This window comes from Pinus tabuliformis, chromosome 6 (assembly GCF_031772625.1).
Source record: "Pinus tabuliformis cultivar Carrire ecotype Pingquan chromosome 6, CPIR1, whole genome shotgun sequence".
In the NCBI taxonomy this organism is placed as follows: Eukaryota; Viridiplantae; Streptophyta; class Pinopsida; order Pinales; family Pinaceae; genus Pinus; species Pinus tabuliformis.
In genome coordinates, this window is record NC_142292.1 from 751,318,181 (window position 1) to 751,341,601 (window position 23,421).

General features: G+C 35.3%; 1 protein-coding gene across 2 annotated transcripts in view; it reads left to right on the forward strand.

Moving 5' to 3' along the window:
* Nucleotides 1-1,038: 1,038 nt before the first annotated feature.
* LOC149260914 (putative disease resistance protein At1g61300) overlaps nt 1,039-23,421 on the forward strand; it is a 47,521-nt gene continuing 25,138 nt past the window's right edge. Inside the window, exons 1-3 of one of the 2 annotated variants that reach the window (XM_089380874.1) lie at nt 1,039-4,438; nt 4,734-4,815; nt 7,721-7,791. In XM_089380874.1, the coding sequence (XP_089237000.1) occupies nt 1,146-4,438; nt 4,734-4,743 (3,303 nt within the window). In that variant the 5' untranslated portion in view covers nt 1,039-1,145 and the 3' untranslated portion in view covers nt 4,744-4,815; nt 7,721-7,791. Of the gene's footprint in view, nt 4,439-4,733; nt 4,816-7,720; nt 7,792-23,421 lie in introns of those variants that run through there. The other variant, XM_089380875.1, reaches the window with a different exon arrangement.

The window sequence follows — 23,421 nt, forward strand, 5'->3', positions numbered from 1 at the left end:
AAATGGGTGTTGGAGGATAGAGTGACAAAATGCTTGGATTGATTCTTAATATATGAAGGAATTCTAGAAAGCTCTTTAAGATTTTAGTAGTGAGCCACTCTTCAAAATTAATTATATCATTTTTTATTATTATTCCAGAGATAGTGAACTCTATATCCATTTAATAAATATATTTTGGATTATTTATTTATTTGTTAAAAAATCTTTTTGGATATATATATATAATTTCTATTTCTATAATTTACTTAATATTTTGTAAATATATTTTAATTTTTTCCTTTTTTCTTATTATATAATTAATTTAGTTTTCAACATTTTAATATAACTATATTCATATTGTTTTCCATTCACTTTATTAAATGAGTTTACAATTTGATTAATCTTTTATAAATAATACAATTTGATTATTTTTTTTATAAATATATTCTATTCTTTTGTCCTTTACCAATTGCATTTAATTTTTTATTTTTTCAATATTTGTATGGGCTTTTCTTTGAAATTAATTATATATCATGATCATTGGATTCTTTTCTTCAATCTGCTCGTTCTTTCTAAATTATTCCAATACTTTTTTGGGACATGTTTATCTCACTCTATTATATATATATGTTTTTGCTTTTTCATATTCTTATACTTTACCCCCTTCCTCCTCCTTACTCAATTCCGATACTTTGCCTCCTCCTCCGTTCATCTTTTCCTAACCTTCTACTTATATTTTCCGCATTGCTTCCTACTTTTCTACTCTTCTTCTTGGAGGTACAAATCGCTGCTTTTACTTTATCAGACAAATTACAGGAATTAACAGGTACCGCAATTATGGAATTGCTTTTCCATTCATGTGGAGACCAACCTAAAGCTAAAGGCAAAGGCAACTCGATGCGAATTCCTATCTTCTTTGGTGTGTTTTGCTATTCGTGGCGTACATTTACCTCTGACTTTAACTTTTCTTCCATGGAGCTTCATAATAACAACAGTGAGCACCATGATCACGGATCTGACCACACATTTTCTGCTTTTTCTTTTCCAAATAAACTCTCAGATTCGCAGAAACTTTTCTTCGCTCTCAAGTCGCTTCATCGCCACGTTATGCGGACTCTCCAAGAAGATTTTATTTTCTCGTAACATCATATATTAATGCTTCTTGGATGACTGACAGCTCTTTACCTTGTTTACATATCAGCTTGTTCGACTTCCCTTGCAGCTTTACATATCCCTTGTTCGACTTCCCTTGCAGCTTTACATATCACAGTCACAGATATAGCATTTTCGCATTCCTTTTCTCTGCGCTGCTCTACCCGGATACCAAGAAAGCCATGGCAACCGTGAGCACTGTTCCTGCAGTCGACGCCATAATCAACCCAGTGATGCAGTTGTTGAAGGATGTTATTAAAAAGGAGGATAACTGTCAGATTCTTCAAACTGACTTCAAACCTATGGAGAACCTTGTGCAAGAAATTGGCATCTTCTTCCGATTTCAACAGAAAGAGGCGCCTGAGATGGTGAAGATTTGGTTGCAACTGCTGCACAATTCGCTTACAGAGGCAAAAGGCCTGCTCGATCAGCCGCGGGGACAACGCCAAAGGTGTCTCGACTCTGTGTTGTGCAATCCAGGGAGACTCTCCGAAAAAATAAGAGCATGGAAAGCATTTTTTAATCATCTCTTTGAACGCTTTGAAAGTGACTGGGTTGATCACATTGCAAAAGCAGGCATCACCGTCAACACCCATATGGTCGACCCAGTCATCAAACTGCTGGAGGGTGTTATTAACAAGGAGGATAACCGTCAGATTCTGCAAACTGATCACTTGAGGCGTATGGAGAACCTTGTACAGGATATTGCCACCCTCTTCCGGGATGAACCGGATATCACCACCCTCTTTCAACGTCAAAAGAGAGAGCTCCTGAAGATCGTGAGGAATTGGTTACAATTGCTGCAAAATTCTGTTACAGAGGCACATGGCCTACTCGATCGCTCATGGCAGATGGCCGACTCTGTCGTGTGCGAACCCAAAGAAATAAGGGAATGGAGAGCATCTTTCCACAACATCTATGACAGCATCCAAAGTGAGCTGTCAATTTTGGTGACTTCCCTGGAGTTTATTTTATCAAAACCGTTATATGAAAAGAAGGAAATATTCCCTCAAGAAGCAGCAACCTCCTCTGAGTTTGGAGGTTCCGGGTTTATGGAGGCTCAACATCAAGTAGAGCAGTGGCTTAACGAAGGTGATCATGTTCACGTAATCGGCGTTTATAGCAGTTGGAAAATGGACCTCCTCCAACTGCTCTGCAACAAATATAGACAGGTCGGTAATGCTTTTGAGCATGTGATTTTGATCAGACTTCCCCAAAATTATGAAATTTTAGAGTTGCAGGATCGTCTTGCTAGTCAAATACATTTAAGGCTGCCAAGCAATTTTGATGAGAGAAAGATGAAGCTGTCTGCATATCTGAAGGAGAAGAACTTTCTTCTGCTTTTGGATGACTTGTGGAGTCGCCTCGATTTGCAAGAAGTAGGTGTGGCATTTGGGGATGGTAAACACAGTAAAGTCGTATTCTCCACTCGCAGGAAGGATCTGATTCCAGAAATGAGCGCACAACAATCCACTGAAATACAACCCCTCTCTAAAGACGAGCGCTGGAAGCTGTTTCGCAGAGTTGCTTTCAAAGACGAGCAAGTTTCTGTGGATATAGAAGAGCGTGCCAGGATGATTGCCAACGAGTGCAAAGGCCTGCCTGTGGCCGTCAATGTTGTCGCCGCAGCAATGGTTGGGAAAACCAGTGTAGATGAATGGGACAATTGTTTATCTTCCATTCAAGAGGTAGATCCATCTTTTCCAGCGACTCATCCTCGCCTTGATGCACAGCTCTATGCACTACTCCGCTATGCTTATCATTCTCTGCCCAATTCACAACTGAAGAGCTGCTTTCTATATCATGCTATGTACAAGCAAGATGAAGAAATTGATACGCTCAGATTACTGCAAATGTGGATTGGAGAAGGCTTAGTCAAGAGCAAACAAGGAAGCTATTTAATGGACATGGCCATTGGGAACAAGTACCTAAAACTCATCGTAGACCGCTGTTTGTTCCAGAGAGTTAGACAGAGCACGACAGTCTTCGAGTGGAATAGAGTAAGAGTTGAGGAGTGTATTCGTGATATGGCGGTGTACATTGGGCAGAAAGAGGAGAACTCTGTATTCATGGCAAATCAAAATCAAAGAAATTTCCCCGAGGTTCAGAATGAGAATTGCTGCAGGATATCATTAGCCAATAATCTTTTGGAAGATCTTCCCAGTCATGAGTTGAGATGCCCAAAGCTTGCGAGTCTCACCTTATACAGCAATCCAAATTTGAAAGAGCTTCTTCCGTCAGGATTTCTACTCAGCGTAACCTCTCTCAGGGTTCTCGATCTGGAGGGCTGCACCAAAATAACTTCAGTCCCAGCGTCAATTGGGCAGCTAAGAATGCTTGAGTTTCTCTCATTAGCATTCCTTCCCATCAAAGATTTGCCGGAAGAGATATGCCATCTCTCTAGGCTTCAATTTTTGGATCTTACAGGTTGTAAATCTCTAGAATCATTCCCATCTACGATTGGACAGCTTCAAAATCTCAGGGGTCTTTATTCAGGCCGATGTGAGTCGTTACAGATGATTCCACGTGAGATCTCTGAACTTACTTCATTGAGCAGCCTCCTGTTAGAGACATTTTTAAGTGTGGAAAAGGAAGCGCCTGCAAGTATTTGGAGTTTGAAGGGTCTCAAAAACCTGACGGAGTTGTCTGTACGCGTAGAACCGTCCCAGGATGGAACAAAGTCAGCATTTAAAGATGGCATAATGGGAACCTGGTCGGAGATGAGGCACTTACAGTTGGTCTACCCATTTAATATTTCAGATGAAATCATGGAGAATCTTCCACAAGACATGCAGAACATGAAGAAGCTGCAGAGTTTTAGACTACGGTATTACAAAGGGTTAAGTCTGCCTAATTGCAAGTATGAACATCTTGAAATGGTAGAATTGTACAGATGCAACAACATGACGGAGTTCTCTCGATTGGGGTGGATGCCAAATTTGAAGCTTCTAAAGTTGTATCAGTGCAAGAATTTGAGAGAGTTGGGGATAGGGAGCCGTGGCAGGGTTCCGAGTGGATATTTAAAGTTACAGAAGTTGGTTCTCAAAGGTCTGGGGATGTTAGAGAGTCTAGCTGGACCATCAAACAGTGGAGTGTGGGATGAGAGGACACTACCAGAGCTCCGTGTGTTGAAGATAAGGAATTGCCTGTCTTTGAAAAGATTTCCGAATGGAATGGAAAAGGTACCAAATTTATCCGCAATAGTAGGGTATCCAGTCAATTGGTGGAAAAGCATTATATGGGAAAATAATAATCTGAAAATGAAGTTGGAAACAATCTTCAAAGAATATTTGCCTACAAACGAAAGGTAAGTAAAAAGTAATTTATTATGAATTAAATTTCTGAAGCAGTTTTTTGGTTAATAAATTATATATATATCTGTTAATTAATTATATATATATATATAGATATATATTAAAAACTATTTATAAAATTATATAAATAACATTTTTATTATTTTTTTCAATTATTTCTAATTTACACTTTTAAATGTGGTAGAAACCAAAAAAAAATGGAATACAGTTTTCAGAATACACATCATGATGAAATGATTCCATCAACTTGCTTTTTCTAACTTTTTGTTATCCAATGTTCTGTGGCAGTAATCGATGATGGGTTGTGAATAGGCAGTGTAAAATCTGAGAAATATCTTTGTGCGAGATATCATGCATAGCCACGAAAGAGGTACTTTTAAATTTGCATTTAATTTAATATTTAGTTTTTAAATTTTGTATATGTAATAATTAAAATTTTGTTCTAATAGATTTATATGTTTTGGTATTTTATTAATATATTTGATTTATATTATTATAATTCGATATTATTAATCAATTAGTTATATATAGTTATATTATTTAGAATATTAAGATAAACTCTACCATGCACATTTATCTTATGAGATTTGCTGTAATTTATTTTAAAATTATAGCAAACCAATTTTCATGGTAAATTGAGAAATTCAAAACTACTTACATTATTAGGTCTTATAAAAATTGATCTTTTAAAATTTATTGTGAGAATAATAGGTCTATCAACTGTCTTATTCTTCTATTTCAGAATGTAATATTGTAAATTGTTTAGTAGATTATATTTTCTTATTCATAAAATAAAATAATATTTTTTGATACTATATTTAATTTTAAAGTAAATAATAAATTTTAAAATTTAAAATTTAAAATTTTATATTTTATTTTATTTTTAAATAAAAATTGAAAATTTGTTTTTTTTTTAATATTTTTATTAAATAATATATTACTTTTTGTTTAAAATAAAATTACATAGTATATTTGTATATAAAATAATTAAATATATAAAATAAAATTACTATGTTTTCTTATGTAATATGTTGATGCATAAAGTTATGTTTACTTTTTCTTTTTACAAGATAAATATTCCTTGCATTTTCACATTTTTATATATCTTAAAAGAGAATTAATAATCAATGATAGAGTAGGAATTCCTCCAATGGCAATTGGGTGAGAATCTTGTCATGAAGATTATTGAAATCTTAAATTTTTGGTGAAATGTTTAGAATCCATTGAACTTGGGTCATATAGGTTTGGTTTTGAATTAAGATTTTATGGTTTTTAGTAAAATTGGATGAAGTCAAAGTTTAGAAAGTTAAATAGTGTTTCTTGTTGTTTGCAAAAATAATTTTTGAGAAGTTGAATTATACTTTCTTGAACTAGAATTGATCCATCATGTATGTTTCTTTAAGATAAGCTTAGTGTCTTGAAGTTACATTGTTGAAATTTAGGTACCAATAATCTCACACACACTTTCTTTATAATTTTCCATACACTTCACTTAAGAATTAAGAACTACTATGTTTAAATTAACAACTCATTACATGATTTTGCTCATTCAAAAATTTCATAATTATATATTAATATTCTTGTATAAGAAGGCCTTTTTTAGCATTCTATCTTCTCAAGCATGGAAAATGTTGGTTAACAATAACAAGCCTTATGCCTCATGTATTGGTGTATTTGCAATTGTAAATCATTTTTTTTTCTCATAGCATTTTTGTTTTTGATGTTGTATGAAACCCTCTTGTTTTAGGGACAATACCTCATGTTCGAATGTACATGTAAATGGAAATCAATTTTTTCTCAAGGCATTTCTACTTTTGATGGTGTATGAGACCCTCTTGTTTTTGGGATAAGGGATCTACCTCCATGCAACAATTTGACTTCTAAAGTCTACGGAGGTGTAAATACTCTACCCCACTCTCAATTTGAACTTGCGACCTCTGACAAGGAAGCACATCTTCTTAACCATTAGGCTCACCCAAGCTATACATATACTTGGAAATTGGCAAATCTTGAATATCATCATTCTAGTTGTTTGAGTTGATCATGGATGCCTTTTCATTCTAAGTTTGTTTCAACTCAAATTAATGTTCGATGATTAAGCTATACTCTTACAATATAATTAATTATGACATGAAGGATTACTATTGATTGTGACAAATAATATATAAATTATATGATTTATTAGAATAATGTAATCTTTATATATGAATCAAATATGATAACAATGGGAGAATTTATTATTGTTGATTTCATGGAATCAATTAAGAGGTTTAGGAAGTGATTATTAGATATAGTTAAGGGGATGGTCGAACTGAATATCTTGTTATGACATATTATTATTGTCATTTATTCTATGCAAAGAGACCTATTGCACAACAGATACACACACACATAATAAAATATTGAATAAATCCCCCCTTAAGGGGTTCAAATGAGTGTAAATTCTGATTATCCCTTTTTGGATATGCGTTGAGTGTTTTTAAGGTTTTATTAAATGCAATTTCTGATTATACCTTTCTTAATATTTTTTTTTGACTATTTGCTTCCTATATATTAGAGTCAACATTTTTTTATGAGAGCTTAATTTCCTACATAATTGAAATTATTAACTCACTGAAGTTACTGAGCTTTTAGGATTATCGTCCAAGGAAATGGTCACACTACTTGAAGAAGATAAATTATTATTTTTGATGTTGTTAGAAAATTATGTCTAATTCTCCTAAATAACATTTTCATTGGAGCTCTAAATGTTGAACATTACTATTGAAGTTGTGAAATAAAGCCATGATAATGTATTGTGAGAGGTTGTTTGAATTTGTTCTAAATCCAACTAATCACATGCTTGTTGTTTGTCACAGATTATAGGATTTTATCATTCCTAATCCCCATAATAGTTTGATAATGCATTTATTGCCCCATTTAGGACTACTTCAACAAGATTTTTTGTTTCATATTCTAGTGTTCTTGCACCGATTTCTAGTTTTTTTGTCCTATTGTTGTTTCCTTATTCAACAATTCAAATACCATTATTTCCTCTTTTGGAAATGCATCTACTCTTGTGGCATATACATGTACTTCATCATCCTTTCTTACATATATCGTTGTTTCCGAGGTTGCACTCACAACTTTGCCTCATAGCTAGGAAAGCCAATCTCTTGCATTTCCCTAGATTTTCTTAATTCAATTAATAGTTGATGAAATTATTTCAATTAAGTATGGAATTCATTATATGCATAAGATTTTTTTCTTTAATTTCTTTATTGTAACTTTTTTAGGAAGGCATCAAGAAGAGGCATGGATTGAGGAGGAAGGCATCATTTACAAGATTAGTCATCCCATCTCTGGTGAGTTTTTTTTATATTAAATTAACAATTATACTTAGTAATTTTGTTTATAGTTAAATTTGTAGATTTTTCTTTATAATGTTGTTTCATTTCTAGCCTTTAGGAAATTAACACCAACCGTCAATGCAAGTAGGCTAGGCTTCTTTAGGTTCCTTAATCATAAATAAAAGGAAATTGTAGTATAAACCCATTTTTCATGTTTAGATTCATTGGGTATTTTTAATTAAAAATTTAAGTATATATTTTATATAGTTTTGACTATTTTACCATATGAAATAGTTTCAACCATATTTTTGTAGTAGTTTTCATAATGTATTATACAAATAATAATGAAAGTCAAAATGTTTTTAATAATATGGATCACAAGTATATACTAAAAATACTAAACATAAGTCAATAAAATGGTTCACAAAATATTTATGAATGGAAAAAAGGGTTTGAAATGAGAAAAATTCATTAAAAAAACTCCACATTTCACTTGATTAAAACTATGAATAAACATAAAAACAAAGAATTCCATTTAGGTTCCATATCCCACCACTCGAAAGTAGTAGGAAGAATAATATTTTGTAAACGAGACTAGAAGTGAACTAGATTAACATTCCTACCTAGATAAGGGTTTTAAAAGTTGAGGGATTCAAGTATTTTTTGTTTGCATTGAAAATATATGTAGAGTATAGCAAAATATATGCTTTGAATCCATTGGAACATACTAGAGATAAATAATTATTGATATTATTAGTAATTTCATGTAACATATTTGGGATAATGGATGATATCTTAAGCATTTTTTAAGATGACGATAATGTGTGGAGAATATATGAAGGTTTACATCTAAGATGTATTCAAATGATAGATGTTTCAAAGAGTTAAGTAATGTTGGATAGTCATCATAGATTCAAAATGATAAAATTATGGTGCTTTTATAGATATAGTTCTTACTAGAAACCAAAAAAATGTACAATTACCTTTATCTTGTATGGATATGCAGATAAATAGTTTCAATTAATAATGAGGCTTTCTATTAAGAATGACACCACAAACAATAAGGCATATCATCATGCACTCATAAAATTCCTATAAGAATCAAATATTGATGGGGTCAATCAAATTACAATGTTTGGAAACACTAAATAATTTTTAAGTATATGTTGAGTGAATTTAAAGTCGATGATGATCATCTTATACCCTTGTATTAAGTGATATTACCAAGTATTTATTTCATATACATCATAATAGTAGAGAATGATGCAATGTTGATTTTGAACAAGTGTGCTCTTCTCCAATGTTTAAGTTTTCTAATGAAAACATTGGTTATTAAATCTTATGACTAGGTTTAGTTCCACCTAACTCCTAGTCTTAGTACTCATTCTTTTTACTTGGCCTCTTTCAATTTTGTTTGTTTATATATGTCTTATACAATTTACTTCCTTTGGAGTTTATATTTTTGGATGTCTTTGGAGAAAGTTTTTGTAGGCTTGGAAACTTTTCCTTGTGGCCCGTTGAAAATGACACAACAAAGATTCTAATTTAATTTTCCCTTGACTTAAATTAGAAGAAAATTGTAATTCCACATGACATGACAACTTGTACGAGTTAACTAAGTTAGTTTGACTTAGTTGGCTCAGTTAATTTGAGTTGAGGGTCTAACTTGAGTTATGTAGAGTGGCTCCTAGTTTATAGGAGCCCTCATTGAGTTTATTTTGAGTTGTAATTAATTAATTTAGTTTAACCGAGTTAAAGTCATTTAAGTTCGTTCCAACTGATTGAGGAACTAGTAGGATGTCTAGTTGTGGAGAGAAACTCCAGTGTTCACCCAGTTAACTGATGATGCAAACATAAATAACTCATGCATGTGTGATATGAGATTTACCCAGTTGAGATTGGAGTTCAAGGGCAGTGTACTATCAGTTGTATAATTATTTGAATTGGACAGGTGGTGCATGCAGTCAGCAAAAGGCCTATGATGGATTGCGTATTTGTGGATGAGGAATTTCCCTAATTAATAAGGGCTAATTCCCAAGTAAATAGTGCAAGAAAATAGGGACTTGGGCAAGAAGAAATTTGGTTAAGTTTTGGCCTAGGCTTGTCTAGGAAGTAGAGAGACAGATAGAGATAGTGCAAAAGTTGCTCGGGATTGAGCAAAGCATTGTAATCTTCTCATATTTTCTGGCTAATGCAATATACAAAAAGCAGGGATTTTTAGTTGTGACTTTCTTGAGGAAATAATTGTGTAATGTGTTGATTGAATTCTTTCTCTTGTATTCTTCGTGATTTCACGATTGTTAATTGTTTCCACATTTTCTACAGTAGATTCAAGTCTATTGTTTTAGGAAATTACAATTAGCAGTTTGAATATACAAGGAATTTCTATATGTTGTCAAAGATGAAATCAAAATAAAAGAGAAGAATACGAGTTGGTACTTGCAGGAGAAATGCGTTTTGCAGATCTATTCTCCAGAGCTAGCAGCAGGATCAAGATGGTGTTCTATTGTCTGAGGCTCAAGTATGCCCTTGAGGGTAGTTCAAATTAAATTTTGTGGAGGGACCGGATGGAAGCAATCATGGAAGAAACCAGATTGAAGGAGTTTGTTGATAAGTACATCTTGAAACTAGCACCGACTGATGCACAAAATCTAGCATATTGGAAGAAGAGCGTAACAAAGGAAATAAGGATATTATTGGAAGGAGTTCGAGATCATATTGTCTCAAACCTCCATAGTAAGGAGACTCCATATGAAATGTGGGAATTCTTGACAAACTTTTTTCAGAACAAAAGTGACCATAGTAAGCTAGCTCTAAAGGAAAAGCCCAGGAAAATCATGATGGAGAACGGCAACATGATACCACATTATTTGACCAAGTTCACCCAATGCAGGGATGAGCTTGGGAGTGTTGGTGTTATAGTTTCTGAATATGATCAAGTCAACCTAACACTTCTAAGCCTTCCTAAGAGCTGGAGCAACTACCAGGATTTGGTAAATGGGAGGGAGAAGCTACCAGAGTGGGGGTGTTTGTGGTCTGACTTGGTGCAAGAAGAGATAAGGTGGAACATTAGAGATGGAACCTCATCTAAGAATGATGATGAGGACAATTGTGCCTTGGTTAGAAAGATAAAGAAAGGGAAATAGAAGAAGTCCCAATCCAAAGGAGATTCCAACCAGGAAAGAAAGAACAAGGACTTGTCGAAGATTAAATGTTTTCACTGTCATGAGATTGGACACTATGCCATGAAGTTTCAACACAAGAAGGCCGACAAGAATACCTCAAGAGGAGTGGCAGGTGAAGCTATTTCTTCACAATTTGAGTTGGATTTCACCCTCATTGCATGCATGGTGACATTGGTGATGGGTAGTGTGTGGTACCTGGATAGTGGAGCATCATTCCATATGAGCAACAAAAAATAATTCTTCAACGACTTGGAGGAGAAGGACCTCTAGATGCACAATGAGATGGGAGATGATGGAAGATACAATGTGACTGACATCGATACTGTTACTTTTTAGAGGGAGAATGACTCTCCTCTCAAATTAAAAGATGTGATTTATGTTCATGGTTTGAAGAAGAATTTAGCTTCAGTTGCTATGTTGGAAGATCGTGGCTACGATGTGATATTCAGAAAAGGAAAGGATTTCCTTCATCACATAGCCATGGGACAAGTGAAGCAGATCATGGTTTGGGTAAAGAACCCCTAAAAATTGGATGTTTAAGATTGTGCTGCTTTGAGCACAAAAGCAGAGAAGGTGCAGAGCTGAGACATCGTTGAATTATGACGTATGAGACTTGACCATTTGCACCATGGATCTTTGAAGATCATGCAAAAAATTTCTACAGGACTTCCCAAGGATGCACTTGAGCAGCGTGATACATGAAAAGAGTGTACATTGGGGAAGTGTAGATTTTAATCCTGTACAAAAATTAACTTCAAACGAATTCTTAAAATAGAAAAATAAACAATGGCGAGAACATAAAACAAATATACAAAGATATTTTCCCCTAGATCCCAAAATCAAGACTACCAGATTGATTTTTCATTATATTCCTTTAAATGTTATAATACCTATATATACATGCTGAAGCATTCATAAACCAAAATCCATTAACCCTGGGTTAGAACATAACTGTAGTTCCCTTGACCGAATCTACAAAATATCATGGGCAGAAAACCATCATGCCCAAAACCATGTGCAAAACCCATGCAAAAAACCATGGGTAGGTCTTCCCACCTGTTAGAGGGTCCAAATAAAAAATTTCCTGGGGTATTGCCCAGGAACCCTGCAAGGGGGCTACTGCCCCCCTACAAACCCCCTGAAAGGGGGGGCTATTACCCCCTTGCTACGCCTGACGCAACAAACTGGGGGGGCTATCGCCCCATGCATGTGCTACTAATTGTGGAAATAATATAACACACACCCAACATTCTCCCACTTGTTTTCTTTTCCACACAGGGGGCCACAGGAGAAGTTATTTGAGGATACCATTATTGTAGCCTAATCTGGTATAGGTGAAGGTATTAAAGACATTGTAGCCAAGGTCTCTTAACAAAATAAATTTATTTAAAATTTTCTAGGATTTTTGCTATTAAAGGTTTTGGGGCATTTGGAGCATCACTAGTCAATCATAATACATGTCAATTTTTTTTATAAATTCTTTACCTTTAAAAGGATATATATATTTTTTAATTTGAGCTCATAAATGATTTTTGATAAGCCATATTGGTTTTCTATGTTTCCTACACAAAGACGGTCCTTTAATAAAAGTTATTGTGGCTTGAGGTCCTACTCTATGCTATTGTTGAGAATAGCAACAAGAAATGCTAAAAATAGCATTCAGAATATTCCAATTTTAATTTGTCCTTGAATTAAAATTCGAATTTAGTCTCACCATCTGCTTGGAAAATAATTAATTAATTCGTCTTGAGTTAATTAGTTGGAGAAATTCAAGCTAGAAGTCTTTGTGAAGTCATCCAACAGTTATCCCTTAAATTAAGGAGATTATCCCTTAGTTAAGGAGAAAAGGATGAGTTGTAATTAGTTAACTGAGTTAAGTCCAATTAAATTAGTTCCAAACAGTTTGAAGAACTAATTATGAGTTTAGTTAGTTAATGCATGCATGCATGAAACTAGTGTACTTCAGATAACTAAAGATTCTCTCATAAATAACTCATGCATGTCAGTTCAGACAAAGACCCAGTTGAGATTAAAGACAGGGACATTGTACTATCAGTTGGAGGAATTTTCCTATAAAGGAAACTCATCCATGCAAAAGGATAAGGTTCCTTGAGGATTGCGCAGTTTTATAGGGTGTGAGATCAGTGTGAGTGATCAATGTTACACTTGGTAACAGGAGGATCACCCAGGAGAAACTGTGTAAGGAAATAGGAAGCTTGGAGGGCAGAGGAGAAGGCTTGTGAGAAGCTTTGTTTGCCTGTGAGCATCCAGGAGGATTGTATTGAGAGCTGGCTAGCTGTGAGAGCTAAAGCTTTGTGTAATTCTGAGATATTTCCACCTTGTATGATAATACAGATAGCGAGGTTTTTAGTTTTAAGAAATTTACTGCATAAAATAAATAATTACTGAGAGGAATAAATATAAAAATAACCAGCAACAACCATAAACACACATGTTTATCCAGGAAAACCCCAAATCTGGGGAAAAACCCAACCATAATGAAATTTCGTTATCCTTGGCCAAAACCCTGGCCAATCCGACCAAGTGAGCCTTCACCACTCACCTCCAGGTCTTGCATTACAATGAAGTCATTCCAGTCTTTTATAAGCTCCATTACATATAATACCACGGGCAGAATACTATGGGTGCACAATACCATGTGCCCCAAAACCATCATTGTTTAACCTGGTCAACTTTGACTCTATCCTGAGTCAAGTTTACCTAACAATTCCCCCCTTAAACTTGACTTGGGGTTCCTTGACTAACTCCAGCCAAACCTAAGTGAGACAATCCTGCTCACTCTAGCTCTTACCCCTCTCAGAGTTTTTACCCGGGGTATTGTTAACCCGACATCCCCCTATCACCTAGGTCTAACCCAGAGTTTACCAGTGATCACCGACGGGTACACATGCCTTACCAGGTCTTACAGTAGTATGCCCATTTACATGCAACAATTTTGACTTCATTACTTCTTTTTTTTGTTTATTGCTGCTGCCATTCTGATCCATCCTCTCTCAATTTGATTTGCTCAAAAACTTCTATCAAACTACTCCAACTGAGAGCCCGACGAGAACCTCGTAGATTCCAGCATCGGTGGCCTCACATAGTAGAAAACAAACAATTTTCGAAGCCGCATGAACAACTCTCTCAATTTGATTTGCTCAAAAACTTCTATCAAACCGCTCCAACTGCGAGCCCGAGAACCTCGTAGATTCCAACACCGGTGGCCTCACGTAGCAGAAAACGAACAATTTTCGAAGCTGCATGAACAATTTTCTTCTTCTGACCTGCATGCAGCCCATGCCTACTCCATCTTTCAACACGGCATAGAACACACAGGAAATATCCCTTATTGATTCCCTACAAAAAAAGCTCCGAACAAAATCAATCGTTACAACGCTATCTTCCGCACATTCTCCTCGAGGTTCTTCCGCGTACGTTTATTCCACCATTATTTTCTAGACCCAAATCTGAAAAAAAAAAACTGCATTGATCTCATCAGGTACTATAAACCCTGGCATCAAATAATCCCTTTGAAGCCAATATCTGGCTCTGATACCAGTTGTTAAGAAATTTACTGCATAACATAAATAATTATTGAGAGGAATAAATATAAAAATAACCAGCAACAACCATAAACACATAAACGCACATGTTTATCCAGGAAAAACCCAACCATAATGAAATTCCATTATCCTTGGCCAAAACCCTGGCCAATCCGACCAAGTGAGCCTTCACCGCTCACCTCTAGGTCTTGCATTACAATGAAGTCTTTCCAGTCTTTTATAAGCTCCATTACATATAATACCATGGGCAGAATACTATGGGTGCACAATACCATGTGCCCCAAAACCATCATTGTTTAACCTGGTCAACTTTGACTCTATCCTGAGTCAAGTTTACCTAACATTTAGCTGAGGCTTTCCCTAGAGTATTCTTCTGTGTTTCATGTGTATTTATTCTTCTTCTTTGTTATATGTGTTTCGCTTAATCTTGCTCAAATTGATTAATCTTCCGCAAGTTTGATTGTAGAAGTAGATTAAGTATTTTTTTTTAGTTATATTTCATAATTAGATTGATCTACAGTGAGAATTTATACATGGTATCAAAGCTAGCTGATTTGTAGAAATTTCTACATGGTATCGGAGCCAAGTTTAGCAGAGCAAAGTTTGTTGGAGCAGAGAACAGTATACTGTGAAGGGAAAAATTATAAGTTTGAAGTTCTTGATTGCATGTAAAAAATAGAATTCTTATCACACCTCAAAGTTCACCAATGGTGTTCAATGGCTTGAGACTTGAGTATGCCCTGGATGACAGCTCGAATTACATAGCATAGAAGGATTGCATGGAAGTGGTATTAGAAGACAATGGTTTGAAGGATTTCATTGATCAAGAAATCCCCAAGCCAGTAGCAGCTAATGCCCAAGAATTGGTTGAATGGAAGAAGTGTGTGGCAAAGGCGAGAAGGATTCTTCTGGAGGGAGTTCGAGACCATATTGTCTCAAGTCTCCATGGGAAGGAGACTCTGCTTTCAATGTGGAAAACATTGAAGGACCTATATCAGAACATTAGCGACAAGCTTTGGAAAATCAAGTGTGAACAGGGCGACACTATTTCTACATATCTGAACAAGCTCACCACCTGTAGAGATGAGCTTGGTAGTGTAGGAATAACAACTGCTGATGATGACATGGTGAGACCTGCTCTCCTCAGTCTTCCAAAGAGTTGGCATAGCTACTAGGACTTAGTGAATGGAAGAGAGAAACTTCCAGATTGGGAACGATTGTGGTCGGATCTAATGCAAGAGGAGATTAGGAGGAACATCAGAGATGGTTCTTCATCTAAGCATGATGATGAAGAAAATATAGCCTTAGCCAGTAAGGAAAGGAAAGGGAAAGGTAAGGCTTCCCATTCCAAATCGAGTTCTTCTCATGGTGGGAAGAAGATTGACAAATCTAAAGTGACATGCTTTAATTTTCATGAGATGGGTCATTATGCGACTAATTGCCCATCGAAGAAGTCCAAGAAGGGATCCTCGATAGGATCGGAAGGTGAGGCATTAACCTCTCAGTTCGAAATGGACATTACTCTCATCGCATGCATGGTTTCATTGATGATGGGTTGTGGTTGGTTTCTTGACAGTGGAGCCTCATTCCACATGACCAACGATAAAAGTTTATTCAGCATCTTGGAGGAGAAAGACATCAAGATGCTCATAGAGATGGGTGATGACGAAAGTTTTAGTGTTTCAAGAGTCAGCATGGTTGCTTTTTAGAGGGAGCATGGAGCTCTTATCACCTTGACATATGTGAAGTATGTGCCTGGAATGAAGAAGAATTTGGTATCGATCGCGATGTTGGAGGACAAAGGCTATGATGTTGTCTTTAGTAAGAGAAAGGTTTTCCTTAGACACATCACCACGGGACAGGTGAGGTAGATCAGTTCACGTGTCAAGAACCTGTATGCTCTTGAGTTTCAAGATGCATGCAAAGCCTTGAGGAGCAAGGAAAATGTTGGAGACTTGGTGGTTGAGAGGGAGAGTAAATTACCTCTCAACATGCAGCCATAGAAGAAGTATCAGACAATTGTGGAGGAGCCACAATTGGAGATGCTGAGCGGAGACCGAGTGGAGGCATCCACTCATGCAAAGACCTCCAATAGGGGGAAATTTCGAGCCAAGTGGATAGAAGGATCACATGCATCCATACCTCCAGGTGTGATGTGGGGCGATGTGAAGTGATAGTCCCAAGAAGGTTGAAATTGGGCAGGGTCCATTGAGAGGTTTTATCTCATGGATCGTACCTTGATACGGGAGCCCAAAGTACATAGTAGCAGGAGGAATCAGCAGGATGCAGTCAGAGATCAAAGTGACAGAGGCTAGAGTAGTCAGATACTAAAGAGTGTAGAGAAGGATTGACAATGGTGTAGAAAGGTTGAGTTAGCATAAGCGCAAAGTTTTCAGCTGACAAAGGCAATATCAGTCAAAGACTTTGATGACAGATGCATCATACTGATTCAGGTTGGATTTTATTTTGTTTCTGGAGTTGCGGGAGCAACAACACTAGAGAGAAGTGTTGCATGCAGAACATTCCAAAGGTTCAGGATCATGATCGAGTTGAATGCCTTTCTTGTTAAGAGGGAGTGTTGAGAATAGCAACAAGAAATGATAAAAATAGCATTCAGAATATTTCAATTTTAATTTGTCCTTGAATTAAAATTGAGAATTAAAATTTGAATTTAGTCTCACCAGCTGCTTGGAAAATAATTAATTAATTCATCTTGAGTTAATTAGTTGGAGAAATTCAAGCTAGAAGTCTTTGTGAAGTCATGCAATAGTTATCCCTTAAATTAAGGAGATTATCCCTTAGTTAAGGAGATAAGGATGAGTTGTATTTGAGTTGTAATTAGTTAGCTCAGTTAACTAAGTTAAGTCCAGTTAAATTAGTTCCAAACAGTTTGAGGAACTAATTATGAGTTCAGTTAGTTAATGCATGCATGCATGAAACTAGTGTACTCTAGATAATTGAAGATTCTCTCATAAATAACTCATGCATGTCAGTTCAGACAAAGACCCAGTTGAGATTAAAGACAGGGACATTGTACTATCAGTTGGAGGAATTTTCCTATAAAGGAAAATCATCCATGCAAAAGGAATAAGGTTCCTTGAGGATTGCGCAGTTTTACAAGGTGTGAGATCAGTGTGAGTGATCAGTGTTACACTTGGTAATAGGAGGATCACTTAGGAGAAACTGTGCAAGGAAATAGGAGGCTTGGAGGGCAGAGGAGAAGGCTTGTGAGAAGCTTTGTTTGCCTATGAGTATCCAAGAGGATTGTACTGAGAGCTGGCTAGCTGTGAGAGCTAAAGCTTTGTGTAATTCTAAGATATTTCCACCTTGTATGATAATACAAATAGCAGGGTTTTTAGCTAAGGCTTTCCCCAGAGTATTCTTCTGTGTTTCATGTGTATTGATCCTTCTTATTTGTTATATGTGTTCCACTTGATCTTGCTCAAAATGATTAATCTTACGCAAGTTTCATTGTAGAAGTAGATTAAGTATTTTGCTTTAGTTATATTGCATAATCAGATTGATCTAGAGTGAGAATTTCTACATGGTATCAAAGCTAGCTGATTTGTAGAAATTTCTACAGCTATAACATATGGTCATAAAATGAAGTTACAAGCTAGTGCATACAGAAGACACCAAGATAAGGAGCTCACAGTGGGGTCAATGTTTTGCATTACATGTCAACATTTTCTACGTGGTTTGAGCAATATTAACATTTTAAAAACTTTTTATGTGAAGGATATGGGATATAATCCCAATTGGGGTAATGAAAAAGTTTCATCTCCTTGCATGTGATATAATTTGAATTTAGTAAAAGACTCTCACATATTTTGAGACCCTTCTCCATAAAAGTTATTTATCACTGCCAGAACAAAGGGTTGTTGGCATTTGAACATATTTTATTTTGCATGATGCAGCGATGAACCGCGGAAAATTCTTCAACGTTCTTTTCCTCTTTCACACCACTTCTCCTATTATCCTTCTCTTGGACCTACTCTTACTTCAATATCTTTTTACCTTGTTCAATGATTGTTCCAAATCCATGGTCTCAGACAAGCACATAATTCATGCAAAACACTTATTTAGAAATGTAGATAATGTAAACAATGAAGGTACCATGCATAATATAATGAAGAGCCAATCCAACACTGGTGTAGGTTCGATTTCATTTTTTATAGGGTCCTAGACATGTCAGTTCTTTGTATAATCTGATGAAGGCATTAATCTAGTTTTTGATTTGAATTCGTGTGCATCAGACTAGATGAGAAATTGTAGTTCTAAATTTGGTTTGCCCCAAAACTTGCATAAGTAGAAGTTTGGAAAGAGGTTATCTATGGAGACGATTGTAAATTTTACTCCTATAACTACACAGGGATATTTTATAAAGAATGGGTTTGATGAATTTTATGGGTCTACAAAGTGACATGAATCCCTCTATACTGACTTCTCAGAAGCTGACATCTCCCAGTGCCTACACATCCATTAAGAGCAATGGGAGAGCTTTCCATAAAATCTAAAGCTAGGGAAAATGGTGTCATGTGTGAGAAGAAATAGTCAGGGAAGGAAGGAATATATCAATATTCATTGACATGAAATCCCACCAGAGAAATCGAGCCAAGAAATGTCGAAATGGGCAATCAAGTTGCTCTGAGTTTTTTCCAGTAAGTAGTAGGAAATGAATTGGTTGTACAAAATAAGGGGGGAGAGAGATTCAAAGAAGTTCGAGGGAGGAAACTTGGAATGAAATGTAATGTAGGCATCCGAACATTGAACATTCCCAAGACGAATCCCAGAGATGTATTTAAAAGTACAAGGATGATGACAATAAAACTCCAATTGTGAAGAATTTGAGATTCTTGAAAACTTTGGCTAGGGGTCCTCTTGTGCAAACTAATACAGTGGATGCCAGAAAATCCTATACAGTTTCATGATCATTCTTTTGAGGTCAAAGAAAATGCAAGGAGACTTCAATATTTATTCTTCTAACATTCATCTGGAACATTTTTTTTTTTTACATTAGCATATGAGGAAGACCTTCAATTAGGTGGAGTTGATGATGGTTGGGGTAGACTCCTCAGAAATAATAAAAACTTCAAATGAAAACAGACAAAAATTGGTTTTATACTTCTTACAAATGAAAAAAAAATCCACGGTCCATAACATTCATTCTAAAATTGATGGTCTTCTGATGGAAGAAATCAATTGGAAGATAAGATGAAGAGAGCCTTCGGAATGAGCATAAATGTAAAACCACTCATATAGAAATCTATAGCTATAGTTGATTACAACTATATCCTCCTCTATTCTAGAAACCACCAAGAGGTGTCCAAAGGTAGTTTATGGCTTTGGAAAAAATAATTGTTGGTTGCAAACGAGCGTGGAATACATGGCCCACAAAACCTCAACGTTCAATATTGTATGTACATGTTTCTATTTTTGGACCCACACATGATCGACATCCACCATTATATCCAATAACATGTTTCAGGTTTTTTTCTTATTACATACACCTAGAATTTGTTAAATGTAATATGAGTCCAACCAAAAATCCAAAGCAACATGTTGTAAAAACATTATAAAAGTGGGTTTTGATAAATAATATATATTTTGATTCTGAGAATTCGGAACTTCCATAGTTTTCATTTTGAGTTTTCGACGTTTTGAGTCAATACCATGACCCATCATTAGGAAAAAACCTAGAGAGAAGAAAAGAAAAAATGGAGGGATAAATAGGAGAAGGATAAGAAAGGGATAAAAGAGTTGACCATCACAGTGAAATGGGTTACTTATTGACAATTCAATTATTTTATTTCTATTTTAATATAATAATGATAAATTTGTTTATAAAGTAAATTACTTATTAAAACTTAACCTAACGATATTTATTATAATTTAATAATAAATTCAATATTATTTTTATAATTTAATAATCTAATTACAATAATATTAAAATGAGTAATAAATAATTCTATTTTACTATTATAATCTAATGACTAAACACACCAAATAAATTTTTAATCCTATCAATAATATTAATGTGAATATAGATGCTTTAATTAATATAAATAGTTACTAGGACACCCCTACATTTATAAGTAATGAATCTAAGATTTTTTTAAAAAGTATATTTTAATTAATCATCTTATGATATAAAAATACCTAATGTTAATATTTATATTCTTAATGTATTGTTATAGTAGTTAATAAGATAGATAATAAGTTAATGAGTTGCTTTGTTTTTTAATATGTGGGTTTTTTGGATAATTAAATTGATAGGGGAGTTATACTAAATTAGAGGTATTATTAATATGAGGGTTTTTTATGATTAATATGGGGTTATTAATAGGTGTTATTAATAGATGTTATTATGATTAATAATAAATATACAAGGGAAGCTGAAATAAGGGGATGAGAATAAAGGGGGGGTGAAGGGCCACAAAGATAGGGGCAGTTAAGATGAGCTTAGGCAGGAAAAAGAAAGGGAACCAACTATAAGAAGGGAGGGTTATTAAATATTGGTGCAGGGACTAGGGTAGGAAAAAGGGGGGTGGGGAGGAGGGGCTAGTGGATTGGGGGAGGATTGAGAAAAACAAGTGTATGAGGGGAGGAAAGAGAGGAGGAGAGGGGAAAGGGTGAAGATGGTAAATAGAGAAGAGAATGAGCCAATATTTGTTCTTGAGGGAGTAAGAGGAACCAACTTCTACTGAGTTCTAAACCCCCATCCCTATTGATATTGTGTGGATGTTAATAATTTCAGGGGCTTCTCAATTTTTTCGCTTGTACTTTTGGTTCTTATTGGAGATAATCTTGGTTTCTTCAAGAGACATATGGTGACATATTTTTCCTAAATATTTTTCTAGGTTGAGGATCGAGTTCTACCATTTCTGATGTCTGCGCCATGTTCTTTTAGTCTAATTTTAAAAGATCTCTCAGTCTCCCCAATATAAAAATTTCCACAAGAACATATGATCTTATAGACCCCTTTCTACTGGAAGTGATCAGGCTATCTTTGACTGATTCATTCTTTGCTTAATGGTTGATAGGGGTTTGAAGGAGGTTTTGATATCCTTCTTTCTAGCACCCTAGACAGCTTGTCTGTGACTCCCTGAATGTATGGAAGATGCACTTTTTTGCTAGACTCTGGGGGCTTGGAACGATATGCTTATCTTTATGTCTGGCTTTTGCTCTTTTTTATGGTCTTGATGATGTCTAACTTTTTATATCCTAAGCTAGCAAAGACTTTCTTTAAATATTTGATTTCTTCTTCAGTGTGAGTGAAGTCTGATATTCTGAACCCCTAGTGAATAGAGTCTTGAGAACCCCCATCTTCTGAGCTGGGTGATGGTGAGAGTCGGCATGAAGATAGTTATCAGTGTGTGCTTTCTTTCTGAATACTTTGTGCCCCAGCGATCCATCTTCATTTCTTATAAGGAGAATGTCTAGGAATGGTATATTATTGTTATCTTCAACCTCCATTGTGAACTTGATGTCATTAGATATGTTGTTGAGGTGTTCTAGAAAGTTATTCAACTCCTTGTCTCCATGTGGCCAATTTACACTAGTGTCGTCAACGAACCTAATCCAAAATTTTGGTTTCAAGGGGAAGGTGTCAAGAGCCTTCTTTTCAAATTTTTCCATAAAGAGGTTAGCTACTATGGGTGATAGGGGAGATCCCATAGCCACCCAATTGTTTGTTCAAATAATTCACCTTGGAAGGTGAAGAAGGTGGACCGAGACATATCTCAACAAGTTTTGCAGTTTGGGGATCTATGACTTCTTTTACAACCTAAATAGCCTCTTCTAATGGGATATTTATAAAATTTGAGCAACATCAAAAGCAACAATTTTTAATCTCCACGAGCCAACTTTGCATTTTTAATGAACTCCACATAATGGTTAGAATCCTTAATAAAAGAGCTAGTCGTGCCAACAAGAGGGGACAAGATGCTGGAAACATATTTCACCAACTCATATGTGGGAGGCCCGATAATGTTTACAATAGGTCAGAGGGGAGCGCCAACCTTATGTATTTTAGGGGCATCATAAATTTGGGGGTGATTTCACTATGGAAATGGGGTGGTCTTTCATTTTGGAGAAGTAATAATTTATGTCCATAATTACTGTTGCCCCACCTTTATCTGCTTTCAAGATGACAATGTGTTCATTGTTTCTTAGATTCTTTACAGCCATTAATTCTCATGGTTTAAATTACCTTTCAGAGGTCTTTCTTTACTTAAAATGACGACACACTCTTGTTAATTTGTTCTCTCTCTTCATTCCTAAGAGATGAATTCTATATTCAAGGTTGCAAATGATTATTCAAAGGGAATCCTTTATAAATAGATAGTTTCATAATGTTTTAGAAATAAGTTTTATAACTGAAGGAGACAATTAGGTTGGGGGGGGGGGGGGAATATGAAAGTGAGAAGTTTGTAGGGGTTTGGAGTCCAGTATTCATGACTGACTTGTAATGGGGATATCTCTCTGAAATCAAAGAACAATAAGAAATTTTGATTCCAACTTTGGGGTTAATTGTAGTCATTGTTTTTCCTTTGTATTTATCAATCCTTTATGTTTTTTACTTCTCTTGGACGGTGCGAAATGTAACTAGTTGTTTCAATTTAAGTTTTCATGAATTTACTTGCATGTACTCATGTTGTTTAAATCTGAAACCCTTAATGAAAGCGCTCCACATTAAGGAAATCCATTCACATCTTCTTAGTATTTTAGTATTCTTTCCATAGAAGTTTATTCAGATTCTTATTGCTTGGGTATGAACTTTGTCCTTTTTTTTCTCTTCAAACCACTCTTTAAATCTAAGACCCTACAACCCTCATAGTTTTAGCCATTATGTTTTGGAGGCTAGGGTTTCCGAATTAGAAGATTTGTAGCAAGT